This window comes from Salmo trutta, chromosome 12 (genome assembly GCF_901001165.1).
Source record: "Salmo trutta chromosome 12, fSalTru1.1, whole genome shotgun sequence".
Classification (NCBI taxonomy): domain Eukaryota; kingdom Metazoa; phylum Chordata; class Actinopteri; order Salmoniformes; family Salmonidae; genus Salmo; species Salmo trutta.
Window position 1 is genome coordinate 43891409 of NC_042968.1, and position 19260 is coordinate 43910668.

The window sequence follows — 19260 nt, forward strand, 5'->3', positions numbered from 1 at the left end:
GTTTAACTCTGATTTAATCTGGTTGCTCCCTACCTCTCTGTTTAACTCTGATTTCATCTGGTTACTCCCTACCTCCCTACCTCTCTGTCTATATCTGATTTCATCTGGTTACTCCCTACCTCTCTGTTTAACTCTGATTTCATCTGGTTACTCCCTACCTCTCTGTTTAACTCTGATTTCATCTGGTTACTCCCTACCTCTCTGTTTATCTCTGATTTCATCTGGTTACTCCCTACCTCTCCGTCTAACTAAAGAGATACCTTTTTCATTAAACCATATTAACATAGAAATCATTGTACATGGTGTGTTTTTGTTGGTTATTAGTTGCTTGACAAGTCCTAAAGCTTCAGAAGGACAAAAAAATTGTGTTTTAAATGATGACGTTTTTGTGCCCTTGAGGTCAAAATGTACCCCTGTTGGCGCTTTTAGGGTTAAACAGACAGCTGGTCCCAGAACTGTGCCTATATATACCCTTCATCATATTTCTCCTCCCTGGCTTGACAAGCTCAGTCACTCATCCCTCCATCCTGCAACGCTCTCTTCTTTCTAGGTGAGATTCCTCCCATTCCTATCTTCTATCTCCTGTCCTCTCATGGTTTCAACTCTGCATTCAGTAGAGATTCAGTATCAATGGGATTTATAGTCTAGCATTGGTCTATTAGCTGACTGTAATTATCACACAACATAGTACATAGATGCTACTCACTGAAACATGTGTAAGTGGTATTAATTTACAAGAATTTACACCAGCTTGGTGTTTATACTAAAAAAAGAAGATGCTTTGCCTTTGACAGGTCGTTTTTTCAACACTTGGGATCAGGATGCTGACTAGTAGGTTGGCTGTTCTAACATTCAACTGGCATCTATGAATTAAAAGGGTATCCATCCATCTCACAGAAGACAGATATGTTACTGTGGTAGAATGCTTTGTGTTTTAAGGAGTGGTTTTTTTTAATGAAATGGTTAAAATTGTTCTGTAACTCTGACTCACACGGTAGGTAGAGGTTTTAGGAGAAATAGCAAAGATGTTATTCTTATAGTTTTACTGTTATACTGAACATTGGTTTAATGAATGACATGATCTTTTTACACACTTCATTGGAAATAGTTTTAAGACTTCCTGGTATTTATCCAGTCTAACTGACATACTGTATATTGATTAATTGAAGACAGATTTTCTTTATCACTGTAAACATTTATGTATATATTTGTTAGACATTTTTGAAGTGGCAGACAAACTTGTTTTTCACTCAGATATGTCAAAAACACTTTCTAAATAAAACATTTAAAAGATAAAAGACGAGCCAGAAGGACACTAGTGTCCAGACTACATGGTTATGATCGTGGTCTATGTCTGTTAGACAGAGCCAGCAGCCCAGTCAGTACACTAGTGTCCAGACTACATGGTCATGATCGTGGTCTATGTCCGTCAGACAGAGCCAGCATCCCAGTCAGTGTCCAGACTACATGGTTATGATCGTGGTCTATGTCTGTCAGACAGAGCCAGCAGCCCAGTCAGTACACTAGTGTCCAGACTACATGGTTATGATCGTGGTCTATGTCTGTCAGACAGAGCCAGCAGCCCAGTCAGTACACCAGTGTCCAGACTACATGGTTATGATCGTGGTCTATGTCTGTTAGACAGAGCCAGCAACCCAGTCAGTGTCCAGACTACATGGTTATGATCGTGGTCTATGTCTGTTAGACAGAGCCAGCAGCCCAGTCAGTACACTAGTGTCCAGACTACATGGTTATGATCGTGGTCTATGTCTGTCAAACAGAGCCAGCAGCCCAGTCAGTACACTAGTGTCCAGACTACATGGTTATGATCGTGGTCTATGTCCGTCAGACAGAGCCAGCAGCCCAGTCAGTACACTAGTGTCCAGACTACATGGTTATGATCGTGGTCTATGTCTGTCAGACAGAGCCAGCAGCCCAGTCAGTACACTAGTGTCTAGACTACATGGTTATGATCGTGGTATATGTCTGTTAGACAGAGCCAGCAGCCCAGTCAGTACACTAGTGTCCAGACTACATGGTTATGATCGTGGTCTATGTCTGCTAGACAGAGCCAGCAGCCCAGTCAGTACACTAGTGTCCAGACTACATGGTTATGATCGTGGTCTATGTCCGTCAGACAGAGCCAGCATCCCAGTCAGTGTCCAGACTACATGGTTATGATCGTGGTCTATGTCTGTCAGACAGAGCCAGCAGCCCAGCCAGTACACTAGTGTCCAGACAACATGGTTATAATCGTGGTCTATGTCTGTTAGACAGAGCCAGCAGCCCAGTCAGTACACTAGTGTCCAGACTACATGGTTATGATCGTGGTCTATGTCTGTTAGACAGAGCCAGCAGCCCAGTCAGTACACTAGTGTCCAGACTACATGGTTATGATCGTGGTCTATGTCTGTTAGACAGAGCCAGCAGCCCAGTCAGTACACTAGTGTCCAGACTACATGGTTATGATCGTGGTCTATGTCTGTCAGACAGAGCCAGCAGCCCAGTCAGTACACTAGTGTCCAGACTACATGGTTATGATCGTGGTCTATGTCTGCTAGACAGAGCCAGCAGCCCAGTCAGTACACTAGTGTCCATACTACATGGTTATGATCGTGGTCTATGTCCGTCAGACAGAGCCAGCATCCCAGTCAGTGTCCAGACTACATGGTTATGATCGTGGTCTATGTCTGTCAGACAGAGCCAGCAGCCCAGTCAGTACACTAGTGTCCAGACTACATGGTTATGATCGTGGTCTATGTCTGTCAGACAGAGCCAGCAGCCCAGTCAGTACACTAGTGTCCAGACTACATGGTTATGATCGTGGTCTATGTCTGTCAGACAGAGCCAGCAGCCCAGTCAGTTCACCAGTGTCCAGACTACATGGTTATGATCGTGGTCTATGTCTGTTAGACAGAGCCAGCAACCCAGTCAGTGTCCAGACTACATGGTTATGATCGTGGTCTATGTCTGTTAGACAGAGCCAGCAGCCCAGTCAGTACACTAGTGTCCAGACTACATGGTTATGATCGTGGTCTATGTCTTTTAGACAGAGCCAGCAGCCCAGTCAGTACACTAGTGTCCAGACTACATGGTTATGATCGTGGTCTATGTCTGTCAGACAGAGCCAGCAGCCCAGTCAGTACACTAGTGTCCAGACTACATGGTTATGATCGTGGTCTATGTCTGTTAGACAGAGCCAGCAGCCCAGTCAGTACACTAGTGTCCAGACTACATGGTTATGATGGTGGTCTATGTCTGTTAGACAGAGCCAGCAGCCCAGTCAGTACACTAGTGTCCAGACTACATGGTTATGATCGTGGTCTATGTCTGTTAGACAGAGCCAGCAGCCCAGTCAGTACACTAGTGTCCAGACTACATGGTTATGATCGTGGTCTATGTCTGTCAGACAGAGCCAGCAGCCAGTCAGTACACTAGTGTCCAGACAACATGGTTATGATCGTGGTCTATGTCTGCTAGACAGAGCCAGCAGCCCAGTCAGTACACTAGTGTCCAGACTACATGGTTATGATCGTGGTCTATGTCTGCTAGACAGAGCCAGCAGCCCAGTCAGTACACTAGTGTCCAGACTACATGGTTATGATCGTGGTCTATGTCCGTCAGACAGAGCCAGCATCCCAGTCAGTGTCCACACTACATGGTTATGATCGTGGTCTATGTCTGTCAGACAGAGCCAGCAGCCCAGTCAGTACACTAGTGTCCAGACTACATGGTTATGATCGTGGTCTATGTCTGTCAGACAGAGCCAGCAGCCCAGTCAGTACACTAGTGTCCAGACTACATGGTTATGATCGTGGTCTATGTCTGTCAGACAGAGCCAGTAGCCCAGTCAGTACACTAGTGTCCAGACTACATGGTTATGATCGTGGTCTATGTCTGTTAGACAGAGCCAGCAGCCCAGTCAGTACACTAGTGTCCAGACTACATGGTTATGATCGTGGTCTATGTCTGTTAGACAGAGCCAGCAGCCCAGTCAGTACACTAGTGTCCAGACTACATGGTTATGATCGTGGTCTATGTCTGTTAGACAGAGCCAGCAGCCCAGTCAGTACACTAGTGTCCAGACTACATGGTTATGATCGTGGTCTATGTCTGTCACACAGAGCCAGCAGCCCAGTCAGTACACTAGTGTCCAGACTACATGGTTATGATCGTGGTCTATGTCTGTCAGACAGAGCCAGCAGCCCAGTCAGTACACTAGTGTCCAGACTACATGGTTATGATCGTGGTCAATGTCTGTTAGACAGAGCCAGCAGCCCAGTCAGTACACTAGTGTCCAGACTACATGGTTATGATCGTGGTCTATGTCTGTTAGACAGAGCCAGCAACCCAGTCAGTGTCCAGACTACATGGTTATGATCGTGGTCTATGTCTGTTAGACAGAGCCAGCAGCCCAGTCAGTACACTAGTGTCCAGACTACATGGTTATGATCGTGGTCTATGTCTGTTAGACAGAGCCAGCAGCCCAGTCAGTACACTAGTGTCCAGACTACATGGTTATGATCGTGGTCTATGTCTGTCAGACAGAGCCAGCAGCCCAGTCAGTACACTAGTGTCCAGACTACATGGTTATGATCGTGGTCTATGTCTGTTAGACAGAGCCAGCAGCCCAGTCAGTACACTAGTGTCCAGACTACATGGTTATGATCGTGGTCTATGTCTGCTAGACAGAGCCAGCAGCCCAGTCAGTACACTAGTGTCCAGACTACATGGTTATGATCGTGGTGTATGTCCGTCAGACAGAGCCAGCATCCCAGTCAGTGTCCAGACTACATGGTTATGATCGTGGTCTATGTCTGTCAGACAGAGCCAGCAGCCCAGTCAGTACACTAGTGTCCAGACTACATGGTTATGATCGTGGTATATGTCTGTCAGACAGAGCCAGCAGCCCAGTCAGTACACTAGTGTCCAGACTACATGGTTATGATCGTGGTCTATGTCTGTCAGACAGAGCCAGCAGCCCAGTCAGTACACTAGTGTCCAGACTACATGGTTATGATCGTGGTCTATGTTTGTTAGACAGAGCCAGCAGCCCAGTCAGTACACTAGTGTCCAGACTACATGGTTATGATCGTGGTCTATGTCTGTTAGACAGAGCCAGCAGCCCAGTCAGTACACTAGTGTCCAGACTACATGGTTATGATCGTGGTCTATGTCTGTTAGACAGAGCCAGCAGCCCAGTCAGTACACTAGTGTCCAGACTACATGGTTATGATCGTGGTCTATGTCTGTCAGACAGAGCCAGCAGCCCAGTCAGTACACTAGTGTCCAGACTACATGGTTATGATCGTGGTCTATGTCTGTCAGACAGAGCCAGCAGCCCAGTCAGTACACTAGTGTCCAGACTACATGGTTATGATCGTGGTCTATGTCTGTTAGACAGAGCCAGCAGCCCAGTCAGTACACTAGTGTCCAGACTACATGGTTATGATCGTGGTCTATGTCTGTTAGACAGAGCCAGCAACCCAGTCAGTGTCCAGACTACATGGTTATGATCGTGGTCTATGTCTGTTAGACAGAGCCAGCAGCCCAGTCAGTACACTAGTGTCCAGACTACATGGTTATGATCGTGGTCTATGTCTGTTAGACAGAGCCAGCAGCCCAGTCAGTACACTAGTGTCCAGACTACATGGTTATGATCGTGGTCTATGTCTGTTAGACAGAGCCAGCAGCCCAGTCAGTACACTAGTGTCCAGACTACATGGTTATGATCGTGGTCTATGTCTGTTAGACAGAGCCAGCAGCCCAGTCAGTACACTAGTGTCCAGACTACATGGTTATGATCGTGGTCTATGTCTGTCAAACAGAGCCAGCAGCCCAGTCAGTACACTAGTGTCCAGACTACATGGTTATGATCGTGGTCTATGTCTGTCAGACAGAGCCAGCAGCCCAGTCAGTACACTAGTGTCCAGACTACATGGTTATGATCGTGGTCTATGTCTGTCAGACAGAGCCAGCAGCCCAGTCAGTACAATAGTGTCTAGACTACATGGTTATGATCGTGGTATATGTCTGTTAGACAGAGCCAGCAGCCCAGTCAGTACACTAGTGTCCAGACTACATGGTTATGATCGTGGTCTATGTCTGCTAGACAGAGCCAGCAGCCCAGTCAGTACACTAGTGTCCAGACTACATGGTTATGATCGTGGTCTATGTCCGTCAGACAGAGCCAGCATCCCAGTCAGTGTCCAGACTACATGGTTATGATCGTGGTCTATGTCTTTCAGACAGAGCCAGCAGCCCAGCCAGTACACTAGTGTCCAGACAACATGGTTATGATCGTGGTCTATGTCTGTTAGACAGAGCCAGCAGCCCAGTCAGTACACTAGTGTCCAGACTACATGGTTATGATCGTGGTCTATGTCTGTTAGACAGAGCCAGCAGCCCAGTCAGTACACTAGTGTCCAGACTACATGGTTATGATCGTGGTCTATGTCTGTTAGACAGAGCCAGCAGCCCAGTCGGTACACTAGTGTCCAGACTACATGGTTATGATCGTGGTCTATGTCTGTCAGACAGAGCCAGCAGCCCAGTCAGTACACTAGTGTCCATACTACATGGTTATGATCGTGGTCTATGACTGCTAGACAGAGCCAGCAGCCCAGTCAGTACACTAGTGTCCAGACTACATGGTTATGATCGTGGTCTATGTCCGTCAGACAGAGCCAGCATCCCAGTCAGTGTCCAGACTACATGGTTATGATCGTGGTCTATGTCTGTCAGACAGAGCCAGCAGCCCAGTCAGTACACTAGTGTCCAGACTACATGGTTATGATCGTGGTCTATGTCTGTCAGACAGAGCCAGCAGCCCAGTCAGTACACTAGTGTCCAGACTACATGGTTATGATCGTGGTCTATGTCTGTCAGACAGAGCCAGCAGCCCAGTCAGTTCACCAGTGTCCAGACTACATGGTTATGATCGTGGTCTATGTCTGTTAGACAGAGCCAGCAACCCAGTCAGTGTCCAGACTAAATGGTTATGATCGTGGTCTATGTCTGTTAGACATTGCCAGCAGCCCAGTCAGTACACTAGTGTCCAGACTACATGGTTATGATCGTGGTCTATGTCTGTCAGACAGAGCCAGCAGCCCAGTCAGTTCACCAGTGTCCAGACTACATGGTTATGATCGTGGTCTATGTCTGTTAGACAGAGCCAGCAACCCAGTCAGTGTCCAGACTAAATGGTTATGATCGTGGTCTATGTCTGTTAGACAGAGCCAGCAGCCCAGTCAGTACACTAGTGTCCAGACTACATGGTTATGATCGTGGTCTATGTCTGTCAGACAGAGCCAGCAGCCAGTCAGTACACTAGTGTCCAGACAACATGGTTATGATCGTGGTCTATGTCTGCTAGACAGAGCCAGCAGCCCAGTCAGTACACTAGTGTCCAGACTACATGGTTATGATCGTGGTCTATGTCTGTTAGACAGAGCCAGCAGCCCAGTCAGTACACTAGTGTCCAGACTACATGGTTATGATCGTGGTCTATGTCTGCTAGACAGAGCCAGCAGCCCAGTCAGTACACTAGTGTCCAGACTACATGGTTATGATCGTGGTCTATGTCCGTCAGACAGAGCCAGCATCCCAGTCAGTGTCCAGACTACATGGTTATGATCGTGGTCTATGTCTGTCAGACAGAGCCAGCAGCCCAGTCAGTACACTAGTGTCCAGACTACATGGTTATGATCGTGGTATATGTCTGTCAGACAGAGCCAGCAGCCCAGTCAGTACACTAGTGTCCAGACTACATGGTTATGATCGTGGTCTATGTCTGTCAGACAGAGCCAGCAGCCCAGTCAGTACACTAGTGTCCAGACTACATGGTTATGATCGTGGTCTATGTCTGTTAGACAGAGCCAGCAGCCCAGTCAGTACACTAGTGTCCAGACTACATGGTTATGATCGTGGTCTATGTCTGTTAGACAGAGCCAGCAGCCCAGTCAGTACACTAGTGTCCAGACTACATGGTTATGATCGTGGTCTATGTCTGTTAGACAGAGCCAGCAGCCCAGTCAGTACACTAGTGTCCAGACTACATGGTTATGATCGTGGTCTATGTCTGTCAGACAGAGCCAGCAGCCCAGTCAGTACACTAGTGTCCAGACTACATGGTTATGATCGTGGTCTATGTCTGTCAGACAGAGCCAGCAGCCCAGTCAGTACACTAGTGTGTAGACTACATGGTTATGATCGTGGTATATGTCTGTTAGACAGAGCCAGCAGCCCAGTCAGTACACTAGTGTCCAGACTACATGGTTATGATCGTGGTCTATGTCTGCTAGACAGAGCCAGCAGCCCAGTCAGTACACTAGTGTCCAGACTACATGGTTATGATCGTGGTCTATGTCCGTCAGACAGAGCCAGCATCCCAGTCAGTGTCCAGACTACATGGTTATGATCGTGGTCTATGTCTGTCAGACAGAGACAGCAGCACAGCCAGTACACTAGTGTCCAGACTACATGGTTATGATCGTGGTCTATGTCTGTTAGACAGAGCCAGCAGCCCAGTCAGTACACTAGTGTCCAGACTACATGGTTATGATCGTGGTCTATGTCTGTTAGACAGAGCCAGCAGCCCAGTCAGTACACTAGTGTCCAGACTACATGGTTATGATCGTGGTCTATGTCTGTTAGACAGAGCCAGCAGCCCAGTCAGTACACTAGTGTCCAGACTACATGGTTATGATCGTGGTCTATGTCTGTCAGACAGAGCCAGCAGCCCAGTCAGTACACTAGTGTCCAGACTACATGGTTATGATCGTGGTCTATGTCTGCTAGACAGAGCCAGCAGCCCAGTCAGTACACTAGTGTCCAGACTACATGGTTATGATCGTGGTCTATGTCCGTCAGACAGAGCCAGCATCCCAGTCAGTGTCCAGACTACATGGTTATGATCGTGGTCTATGTCTGTCAGACAGAGCCAGCAGCCCAGTCAGTACACTAGTGTCCAGACTGCATGGTTATGATCGTGGTCTATGTCTGTCAGACAGAGCCAGCAGCCCAGTCAGTACACTAGTGTCCAGACTACATGGTTATGATCGTGGTCTATGTCTGTCAGACAGAGCCAGCAGACCAGTCAGTACACCAGTGTCCAGACTACATGGTTATGATCGTGGTCTATGTCTGTTAGACAGAGCCAGCAACCCAGTCAGTGTCCAGACTACATGGTTATGATCGTGGTCTATGTCTGTTAGACAGAGCCAGCAGCCCAGTCAGTACACTAGTGTCCAGACTACATGGTTATGATCGTGGTCTATGTATGTTAGACAGAGCCAGCAGCCCAGTCAGTACACTAGTGTCCAGACTACATGGTTATGATCGTGGTCTATGTCTGCTAGACAGAGCCAGCAGCCCAGTCAGTACACTAGTGTCCAGACTACATGGTTATGATCGTGGTCTATGTCCGTCAGACAGAGCCAGCATCCCAGTCAGTGTCCAGACTACATGGTTATGATCGTGGTCTATGTCTGTCAGACAGAGACAGCAGCACAGCCAGTACACTAGTGTCCAGACTACATGGTTATGATCGTGGTCTATGTCTGTTAGACAGAGCCAGCAGCCCAGTCAGTACACTAGTGTCCAGACTACATGGTTATGATCGTGGTCTATGTCTGTTAGACAGAGCCAGCAGCCCAGTCAGTACACTAGTGTCCAGACTACATGGTTATGATCGTGGTCTATGTCTGTTAGACAGAGCCAGCAGCCCAGTCAGTACACTAGTGTCCAGACTACATGGTTATGATCGTGGTCTATGTCTGTCAGACAGAGCCAGCAGCCCAGTCAGTACACTAGTGTCCAGACTACATGGTTATGATCGTGGTCTATGTCTGCTAGACAGAGCCAGCAGCCCAGTCAGTACACTAGTGTCCAGACTACATGGTTATGATCGTGGTCTATGTCCGTCAGACAGAGCCAGCATCCCAGTCAGTGTCCAGACTACATGGTTATGATCGTGGTCTATGTCTGTCAGACAGAGCCAGCAGCCCAGTCAGTACACTAGTGTCCAGACTGCATGGTTATGATCGTGGTCTATGTCTGTCAGACAGAGCCAGCAGCCCAGTCAGTACACTAGTGTCCAGACTACATGGTTATGATCGTGGTCTATGTCTGTCAGACAGAGCCAGCAGCCCAGTCAGTACACCAGTGTCCAGACTACATGGTTATGATCGTGGTCTATGTCTGTTAGACAGAGCCAGCAACCCAGTCAGTGTCCAGACTACATGGTTATGATCGTGGTCTATGTCTGTTAGACAGAGCCAGCAGCCCAGTCAGTACACTAGTGTCCAGACTACATGGTTATGATCGTGGTCTATGTATGTTAGACAGAGCCAGCAGCCCAGTCAGTACACTAGTGTCCAGACTACATGGTTATGATCGTGGTCTATGTCTGTTAGACAGAGCCAGCAGCCCAGTCAGTACACTAGTGTCCAGACTACATGGTTATGATCATGGTCTATGTCTGTTAGACAGAGCCAGCAGCCCAGTCAGTACACTAGTGTCCAGACTACATGGTTATGATCGTGGTCTATGTCTGTTAGACAGAGCCAGCAGCCCAGTCAGTACACTAGTGTCCAGACTACATGGTTATGATCGTGGTCAATGTCTGTTAGACAGAGCCAGCAGCCCAGTCAGTACACTAGTGTCCAGACTACATAGTTATGATCGTGGTCTATGTCTGTCAGACAGAGCCAGCAGCCAGTCAGTACACTAGTGTCCAGACAACATGGTTATGATCGTGGTCTATGTCTGCTAGACAGAGCCAGCAGCCCAGTCAGTATACTAGTGTCCAGACTACATGGTTATGATCGTGGTCTATGTCTGTTAGACAGAGCCAGCAGTCCAGTCAGTACACTAGTGTCCAGACTACATGGTTATGATCGTGGTCTATGTCTGCTAGACAGAGCCAGCAGCCCAGTCAGTACACTAGTGTCCAGACTACATGGTTATGATCGTGGTCTATGTCCGTCAGACAGAGCCAGCATCCCAGTCAGTGTCCAGACTACATGGTTATGATCGTGGTCTATGTCTGTCAGACAGAGCCAGCAGCCCAGTCAGTACACTAGTGTCCAGACTACATGGTTATGGTCGTGGTCTATGTCTGTCAGACAGAGCCAGCAGCCCAGTCAATACACTAGTGTCCAGACTACATGGTTATGATCGTGGTCTATGTCTGTCAGACAGAGCCAGCAGCCCAGTCAGTACACTAGTGTCCAGACTACATGGTTATGATCGTGGTCTATGTCTGTTAGACAGAGCCAGCAGCCCAGTCAGTACACTAATGTCCAGACTACATGGTTATGATCGTGGTCTATGTCTGTTAGACAGAGCCAGCAGCCCAGTCAGTACACTAGTGTCCAGACTACATGGTTATGATCGTGGTCTATGTCTGTTAGACAGAGCCAGCAGCCCAGTCAGTACACTAGTGTCCAGACTACATGGTTATGATCGTGGTCTATGTCTGTTAGACAGAGCCAGCAGCCCAGTCAGTACACTAGTGTCCAGACTACATGGTTATGATCGTGGTCTATGTCTGTCAGACAGAGCCAGCAGCCCAGGCAGTACAGTAGTGTCCAGACTACATGGTTATGATCATGGTCTATGTCTGTTAGACAGAGCCAGCAGCCCAGTCAGTACACTAGTGTCCAGACTACATGGTTATGATCGTGGTCTATGTCTGTTAGACAGAGCCAGCAGCCCAGTCAGTACACTAGTGTCCAGACTACATGGTTATGATCGTGGTCAATGTCTGTTAGACAGAGCCAGCAGCCCAGTCAGTACACTAGTGTCCAGACTACATAGTTATGATCGTGGTCTATGTCTGTCAGACAGAGCCAGCAGCCAGTCAGTACACTAGTGTCCAGACAACATGGTTATGATCGTGGTCTATGTCTGCTAGACAGAGCCAGCAGCCCAGTCAGTACACTAGTGTCCAGACTACATGGTTATGATCGTGGTCTATGTCTGTTAGACAGAGCCAGCAGCCCAGTCAGTACACTAGTGTCCAGACTACATGGTTATGATCGTGGTCTATGTCTGTTAGACAGAGCCAGCAGCCCAGTCAGTACACTAGTGTCCAGACTACATGGTTATGATCGTGGTCTATGTCCGTCAGACAGAGCCAGCATCCCAGTCAGTGTCCAGACTACATGGTTATGATCGTGGTCTATGTCTGTCAGACAGAGCCAGCAGCCCAGTCAGTACACTAGTGTCCAGACTACATGGTTATGATCGTGGTCTATGTCTGTTAGACAGAGCCAGCAGCCCAGTCAGTACACTAGTGTCCATACTACATGGTTATGATCGTGGTCTATGTCTGTTAGACAGAGCCAGCAGCCCAGTCAGTACACTAGTGTCCAGACTACATGGTTATGATCGTGGTCTATGTCTGTTAGACAGAGCCAGCAGCCCAGTCAGTACACTAGTGTCCAGACTACATGGTTATGATCGTGGTCTATGTCTGTCAGACAGAGCCAGCAGCCCAGTCAGTACACTAGTGTCCAGACTACATGGTTATGATCATGGTCTATGTCTGTTAGACAGAGCCAGCAGCCCAGTCAGTACACTAGTGTCCATACTACATGGTTATGATCGTGGTCTATGTCTGTTTGACAGAGCCAGCAGCCCAGTCAGTACACTAGTGTCCAGACTACATGGTCATGATCGTGGTCAATGTCTGTTAGACAGAGCCAGCAGCGCAGTCAGTACACTAGTGTCCAGACTACATAGTTATGATCGTGGTCTATGTCTGTCAGACAGAGCCAGCAGCCAGTCAGTACACTAGTGTCCAGACAACATGGTTATGATCGTGGTCTATGTCTGCTAGACAGAGCCAGCAGCCCAGTCAGTACACTAGTGTCCAGACTACATGGTTATGATCGTGGTCTATGTCTGTTAGACAGAGCCAGCAGCCCAGTCAGTACACTAGTGTCCAGACTACATGGTTATGATCGTGGTCTATGTCTGCTAGACAGAGCCAGCAGCCCAGTCAGTACACTAGTGTCCAGACTACATGGTTATGATCGTGGTCTATGTCCGTCAGACAGAGCCAGCATCCCAGTCAGTGTCCAGACTACATGGTTATGATCGTGGTCTATGTCTGTCAGACAGAGCCAGCAGCCCAGTCAGTACACTAGTGTCCAGACTACATGGTTATGATCGTGGTCTATGTCTGTCAGACAGAGCCAGCAGCCCAGTCAGTACACTAGTGTCCAGACTACATGGTTATGATTGTGGTCTATGTCTGTTAGACAGAGCCAGCAGCCCAGTCAGTACACTAGTGTCCAGACTACATGGTTATGATCGTGGTCTATGTCTGTTAGACAGAGCCAGCAGCCCAGTCAGTACACTAGTGTCCAGACTACATGGTTATGATCGTGGTCTATGTCTGTTAGACAGAGCCAGCAGCCCAGTCAGTACACTAGTGTCCAGACTACATGGTTATGATCGTGGTCTATGTCTGTTAGACAGAGCCAGCAGCCCAGTTAGTACACTAGTGTCCAGACTACATGGTTATGATCGTCGTCTATGTCTGTCAGACAGAGCCAGCAGCCCAGTCAGTACACTAGTGTCCAGACTACATGGTTATGATCGTGGTCTATGTCTGTAAGACAGAGCCAGCAGCCCAGTCAGTACACTAGTGTCCAGACGACATGGTTATGATCGTGGTCTATGTCTGTTTGACAGAGCCAGCAACCCAGTCAGTGTCCAGACTACATGGTTATTATCGTGGTCTATGTCTGTCAGACAGAGCCAGCAGCCCAGCCAGTTATTTTCTGAGATGTGTGTTGGACCTTTTGCTGCACCCTGTCTTGAGACACTTTAAGGAAAGTCCACAGGAGGCAGGCAGGGAGGGAGTTCTCAGCTGTTGTGGTTTCGGGTGTTAGTCAGCTACCCCCTCACCATCACACAGGAACACACAAATAGACCCATGATACAAGACAACTGCCTTACCACACCCTGTCTAAATGTAGAGATGTTTAGTGCCCCTCCACCTTGAGGCCTGTACTTTAAAATGTAGAGATGTGTTGTGCCCCTCCACCCTGAGGCCCGTACTTTAAAATGTAGAGATGTGTTGTGCCCCTCCACCCTGAGGCCCGTACTTTAAAATGTAGAGATGTGTTGGGCCCCTCCACCCTGAGGCCTGTACTTTAAAATGTAGAGATGTGTTGTGCCCCTCCACCCTGAGGCCCGTACTTTAAAATGTAGAGATGTGTTGTGCCCCTCCACCCTGAGGCCTGTACTTTAAAATGTAGAGATGGGTTATGCCCCTCCACCCTGAGGCCCGTACTTTAAAATGTAGAGATGTGTTGTGCCCCTCCACCCTGAGGCCCGTACTTTAAAATGTAGAGATGTGTTGTGCCCCTCCACCCTGAGGCCTGTACTTTAAAATGTAGAGATGTGTTGGGCCCCTCCACCCTGAGGCCTGTACTTTAAAATGTAGAGATGTGTTGTGCCCCTCCACCCTGAGGCCCGTACTTTAAAATGTAGAGATGTGTTGGGCCCCTCCACCCTGAGGCCCGTACTTTAAAATGTAGAGATGTGTTGTGCCCCTCCACCCTGAGGCCCGTACTTTAAAATGTAGAGATGTGTTGTGCCCCTCCACCCTGAGACCTGTACTTTAAAATGTAGAGATGTGTTGTGCCCCTCCACCCTGAGGTCTGTGTGTTAAAATGAATCATTTCCACAAAGGGTCGACTATAAAGGTACATTGAGTTAAATGCCATAACTATCATATCTTCACAAGTTAACAACTTATTCATATCTCTCTTCAAAGGAAGTGATATCAACCACCGGCCAAGATGTCAGAGTATGTACTGATTCTGTTTGAGTACAATTACAGCTCTCTCAAACTGCATTTTGACTGAGATATCTTCTAAGAATCAAGAATTCCATATATTATACATGTCTACTTTTGGTGATCTTCAGGAGCATTCAGTACATCAACTGTTATTCTGTGGCTTTCATCCAAAGCTCTTAAAGCTGTGTATCTCAACTCATGTTTTTCCTCCCCCCCATCTAATCTTCTCTGAAGTAGAAAGATGTCATCGAGTCGCAGGCAACATCTGAAGGTAAGGAGGAGACCTAGACGCACAACAACAAAGGATTCTATATTTTATATATCTATTATCAAATTCAAAAAAATCTGAATTCAAGATTTCAAAACATAAATCCAGAATAAAAATAAATAAACGTTTTTTTTTCTGGGGAGTGTGACAGGGATGTAGACTAAACCCAACTTTAATCCAAATAGTCAAATTATTGACAAAACTTACATTTAACAACTGCATTTCTGATTAGCTGGTTAACCACTTCCCCCTGTGTTATTTCCCCCAGAGCTTGATGCTCCAGATTGCCCAGGGGGTCATAGAGGCTGAGGCCATCCAGGCAGAGGAGGAGAAAAACAGGTACATGGATGAGAATGTCCCCTCCCTCTCCGTCCCGGGATCCATGCAGGAACTCCAGGTATGAAAAGCGGTAGTTGTTGACCAACCTATGGAGAGCTACTGGGTGTGCAGGTTTTTGCTCCAGCCCCACTATAACACAACTGATTCAGCCAATCATGGTCCTGACGAGCAGCTGACCTACTCAATTAGGGGTGTTAAAGTAAGGGTGGAACAAAATCAAGCTGGATTGTAGCTTTCCAGGATATTCAGTTATTACAGTTATATTATTTCACAAATATCTCCTATTTTCTTTAAATGTACTAGCTTACATTTTCTCTCTCTCTCTCTCTCTCTCTCTCTCTCTCTCTCCCCCTCTCTCTCCCCTTCTCCCTCTCCCTCTCTCCAGGATCTGTGCAAGAAGCTCCACCAGCAGATTGATACAGTTGATGAACAGAGATATGACACACAAAGCAAAGTAGCCAAGTCCGATAAGGAGGTACAGTTACATTTCCAAATATATTCCTGGACAGATGGTCATTCTTCAGTATAAGGGGGCATTTCAGTGACGAGCATGCTGTCTCTCTCTCTCTCTCTCTCTCTCTCTCTCTCTCTCTCTCTCTCTCTCTCTCTCTCTCTCTCTCTCTCTCCAGATTGAGGATCTGCAGATAAAAGTACAGGACCTGAAGGGAAAGTTCAAGAAGCCCGTCCTGAAGAAAGTGCGTATGTCTGCTGATGCTATGCTCCAGGCTCTGCTGGGCTCCAAACACAAGGTGTCCATGGATCTGAGGTCCAACCTGAAGCAGGTCAAGAAGGAGGTCAAGGAGGAGGTAGGGTTGCTTCTGTTTTACTGAGTAGGGTTATAATGTGTCCAAGAGGCCCCGTGCTAAATAGACTGACACAATTTGGAATATCAGGGTTCACAAACCGCCTCATAACCTCCTCTCCTCTCCTCTCCTCTCCTCTCCTCTCCTCTCCTCTCCTCTCCTCTCCTCTCCCTTCTCTAACTCCACAGGTGAAAGATGCAGCTGACTGGCGTAAGAACATTGAGGACAAGGCTGGCATGGATGGTAGAAAGAAGATGTTTGAGTCCGACCCTTAAACAAGTCCCCCAATATGTGTATTACTGTTCATAAGTCTCATCTGATAACATCCTGCATTTTAATCTACCCCCCCACGACCGTGTTTGCTCAGGATGAGGAAGAATGTGTGATTGCTCAGGATAGTAGTAAAGCGTGAATACAGGTATTAGTAGTAGCAGTAGTACAAGGTACCCACTATCATGCATACCCCAATGTAATGTATATGAAGAGAAGTTAATATTTTCTGTTTATTTAAATGTTATTTATCCAAGAAGCACCATCGAGGTCAGGAGACCTCTTTCACAAGGGAGACCAGGCCAAAAGGGCGGCTTACTTAAAAACACATACATCAAACACACCACAGTGTATACAGCACAGCACGACATCAACATCAACAACAATACATATCTGTGTTGATTTGTCAGTGGCACAGTGTCTGCTAAATGAGCAGAATGTAGTGGTTAGTGCTGCCACCTATAGACCATAATGGAACCAGAGTGGACGTTGGTTTGAATCTGACCCGTCGTCCTGTATGATACATGTAGAGGTTAGTGCTGCCACCTATAGACCATAATAGAACCAGAGTGGACGTTGGTTTGAATCTGACCCGTCGTCCTGTATGATACATGTAGAGGTTAGTGCTGCCACCTATAGACCATAATAGAACCAGAGTGGACGTTGGTTTGAATCTGACCCGTCGTCCTGTATGATTCATTCTCTTCTTGTTATTCCTATTTACTCTAATAAAATAAAATACTTCAATATTTTGTTATTTATTTTTTATAATGGGGGGGTGAAATGGCTGAATTGTAAAATGTAAGCATGCGTGACTGTAAGTCAGTGGAGGCTCCTCAGAGGAGTCAGTGGAGGACCATCCTCCTCAGTGAATTTCATAGAAATAAAAATTGTGAAACATTAAAAATGCTATCCTTTTTAGATAAAACATACTCAAATATTCACGTCACCAAATAATTGATTAAAATACACTATTTTCATTGAAGGTCTACAGTAGCCTCAGCAGCACTCTGTAGGGTAGCACCATGTTGTAGCCGGAGGACAGCTAGCTTCCATCCTCCTCTGGGTACATTGACTTCAATACAAAACCTCGGAGGCTCACGGTTCTCACCCCCTTCCATAGACTTACACAGTAATTATGACAACTTCTGCAAGACGTCCTCCAACCTATCAGAGCTCTTGCAGCATGAACTGACATGTTGTCCACCCAATCAAAGGATCAGAGAATTAATCTAGTATTGAAAGCATAAGCTACAACTAGCTAGCACTGCAGTGCATAAAATGTGGTGAGTAGTTGACTCAAAGAGAGAGAAAGACAATAGTTGAACAGTTACAAACTAATTAATTTCTTCAAAAATCAAGGTAAGCGTTTGGTTTGATTCATTTATTGCCACCGTGGCCTGCCGGTGTAACTGCTAAACTGCTTGCTGCTAACTGTACACTGTACTGCATGATTGTAGCAGGTTTACCAAAGTGCTATTTCTAGAAGCTATGTTGTTGACTTGACGTTAGCTAATATGGTGACAATGATTTAGACTGTGTGTAGCAGTTAGCGGTTATGATATGAAGGTTTGGCTTGGAAAGGTTTTTTCGCCTGGTCACAGACAGCTGATGTGTTGTGCACTGAAGTCCACAAGTGAAGGGAAAGGTGAGACGAGGAGAGTACGTAGATGCCAGATGTAATTATACAACAATCTGGCTGCTATGAAAATGAACTGTGTTTGCGTTTGATCAGGGGTGTATTCATTCAGCCGATTCTGTTGAAAAACAAATCTTAAATGGAAGCAAACGGAACAAAACTGGGATTAACAAACTTGAATTTGTCCAATAGAAACGCTTGTTTGCAACTGTTGGACTACTGATTACGCTTTAGATAAGCTAGATGCAGGCAAGAGTGTAAAGAGTGTACAAGTTGGTATTGAATGTGTCACTGTCTGTCAACTTGATTACAAAAATGTATCTCGACCTGTGCACCTACATTGTAAACTTTCATTCATAGGCTAGGTTGTAGCAACCTCATGATGGCTACAGGGAAAATATGTATCATGTAGGTGCCTAAACCTATCAATGTTACATTGAGCTGGGTGAATGGAATATATTCATCAAAGATCTCTCTGTACTTTGCTCCATTCATCTTTCCCTCGACCCTGACTAGTCTCCCAGTCCCTGCCGCTGAAGAACATCCCTACAGCATGATGCTGCCACCACCATGCTTCACCGTAGGGATGGAGCCAGGTTTCCTCCAGAAGTGACACTTGGCATTCAGGCTAAAGAGTTCAATCTTGGTTTCACCAGACCAGAGAATCTTGTTTCTCATGGTCTGAGAGTCTTTAGGTGCCTTTTGGCAAACTCCAAGCGGGCTGTCAGTGCCTTTTACTGAGGAGTGGCTTCTGTCTGGCCACCCAACCATAAAGGCCTGATTGGTGGAGTTCTGCAGAGATGACTGTCCTTCTGGAAGGTTCTCCCATCTCCACAGAGCAACTCTGGAGCTCTGTCAGAGTGACCATCAGGTTCTTGGTCAATACCCTGACCAAGGCCCTTCTCCCCCGATTGCTCAGTTTGGCAGGGCGGCCAGCTCTAGGAAGAGTCTTGGCGGTTCCAAACTTCTTCCATTTAAGAATGATGGAGGCCACTGTGTTCTTGGGGACCTTCAATGCTGCAAAAAAATGTTGATACCCTTCCCCAGATCTGTGCCTCGACACCATCCTGTCTCGGAGCTCTACGGACAATTCCTTTGACCTCATGGCTTGTTTTTTTTAGCT

The 19260-nt window shown here is 46.9% G+C and overlaps 1 protein-coding gene across 3 annotated transcripts; it reads left to right on the top strand.

Annotated features, from left to right (window-relative positions):
- The first annotated feature begins 460 nt into the window (after positions 1-460).
- On the top strand, positions 461-17250 carry LOC115203606 (troponin I, fast skeletal muscle-like). 3 transcript variants are annotated; one of them, XM_029768411.1, is made up of 7 exons: positions 461-550; positions 14795-14827; positions 15053-15089; positions 15355-15483; positions 15811-15900; positions 16055-16231; positions 16417-17250. In XM_029768411.1, exons 2-7 carry the CDS (start codon positions 14820-14822, stop codon positions 16501-16503), a joined length of 528 nt encoding a protein of 175 aa, XP_029624271.1. In that variant the 5' UTR covers positions 461-550; positions 14795-14819; the 3' UTR covers positions 16504-17250. The 3 variants fall into 3 exon arrangements, with proteins under 3 accessions (XP_029624271.1, XP_029624272.1, XP_029624273.1); XM_029768412.1 differs by having other exon boundaries at positions 15056-15089; XM_029768413.1 differs by lacking the exon at positions 14795-14827 and having other exon boundaries at positions 534-550; positions 15056-15089.
- Positions 17251-19260: the final 2010 nt, after the last annotated feature.

Bases quoted from the DNA above. Each gene is read 5' to 3' on its own strand.
- LOC115203606 (XM_029768411.1), top strand. The intron at 15,090-15,354 runs GTAAGGAGGAGA...TATTTCCCCCAG, and splicing joins GTCGCAGGCAACATCTGAAG to AGCTTGATGCTCCAGATTGC. The intron at 16,232-16,416 runs GTAGGGTTGCTT...CTAACTCCACAG, and splicing joins AGAAGGAGGTCAAGGAGGAG to GTGAAAGATGCAGCTGACTG.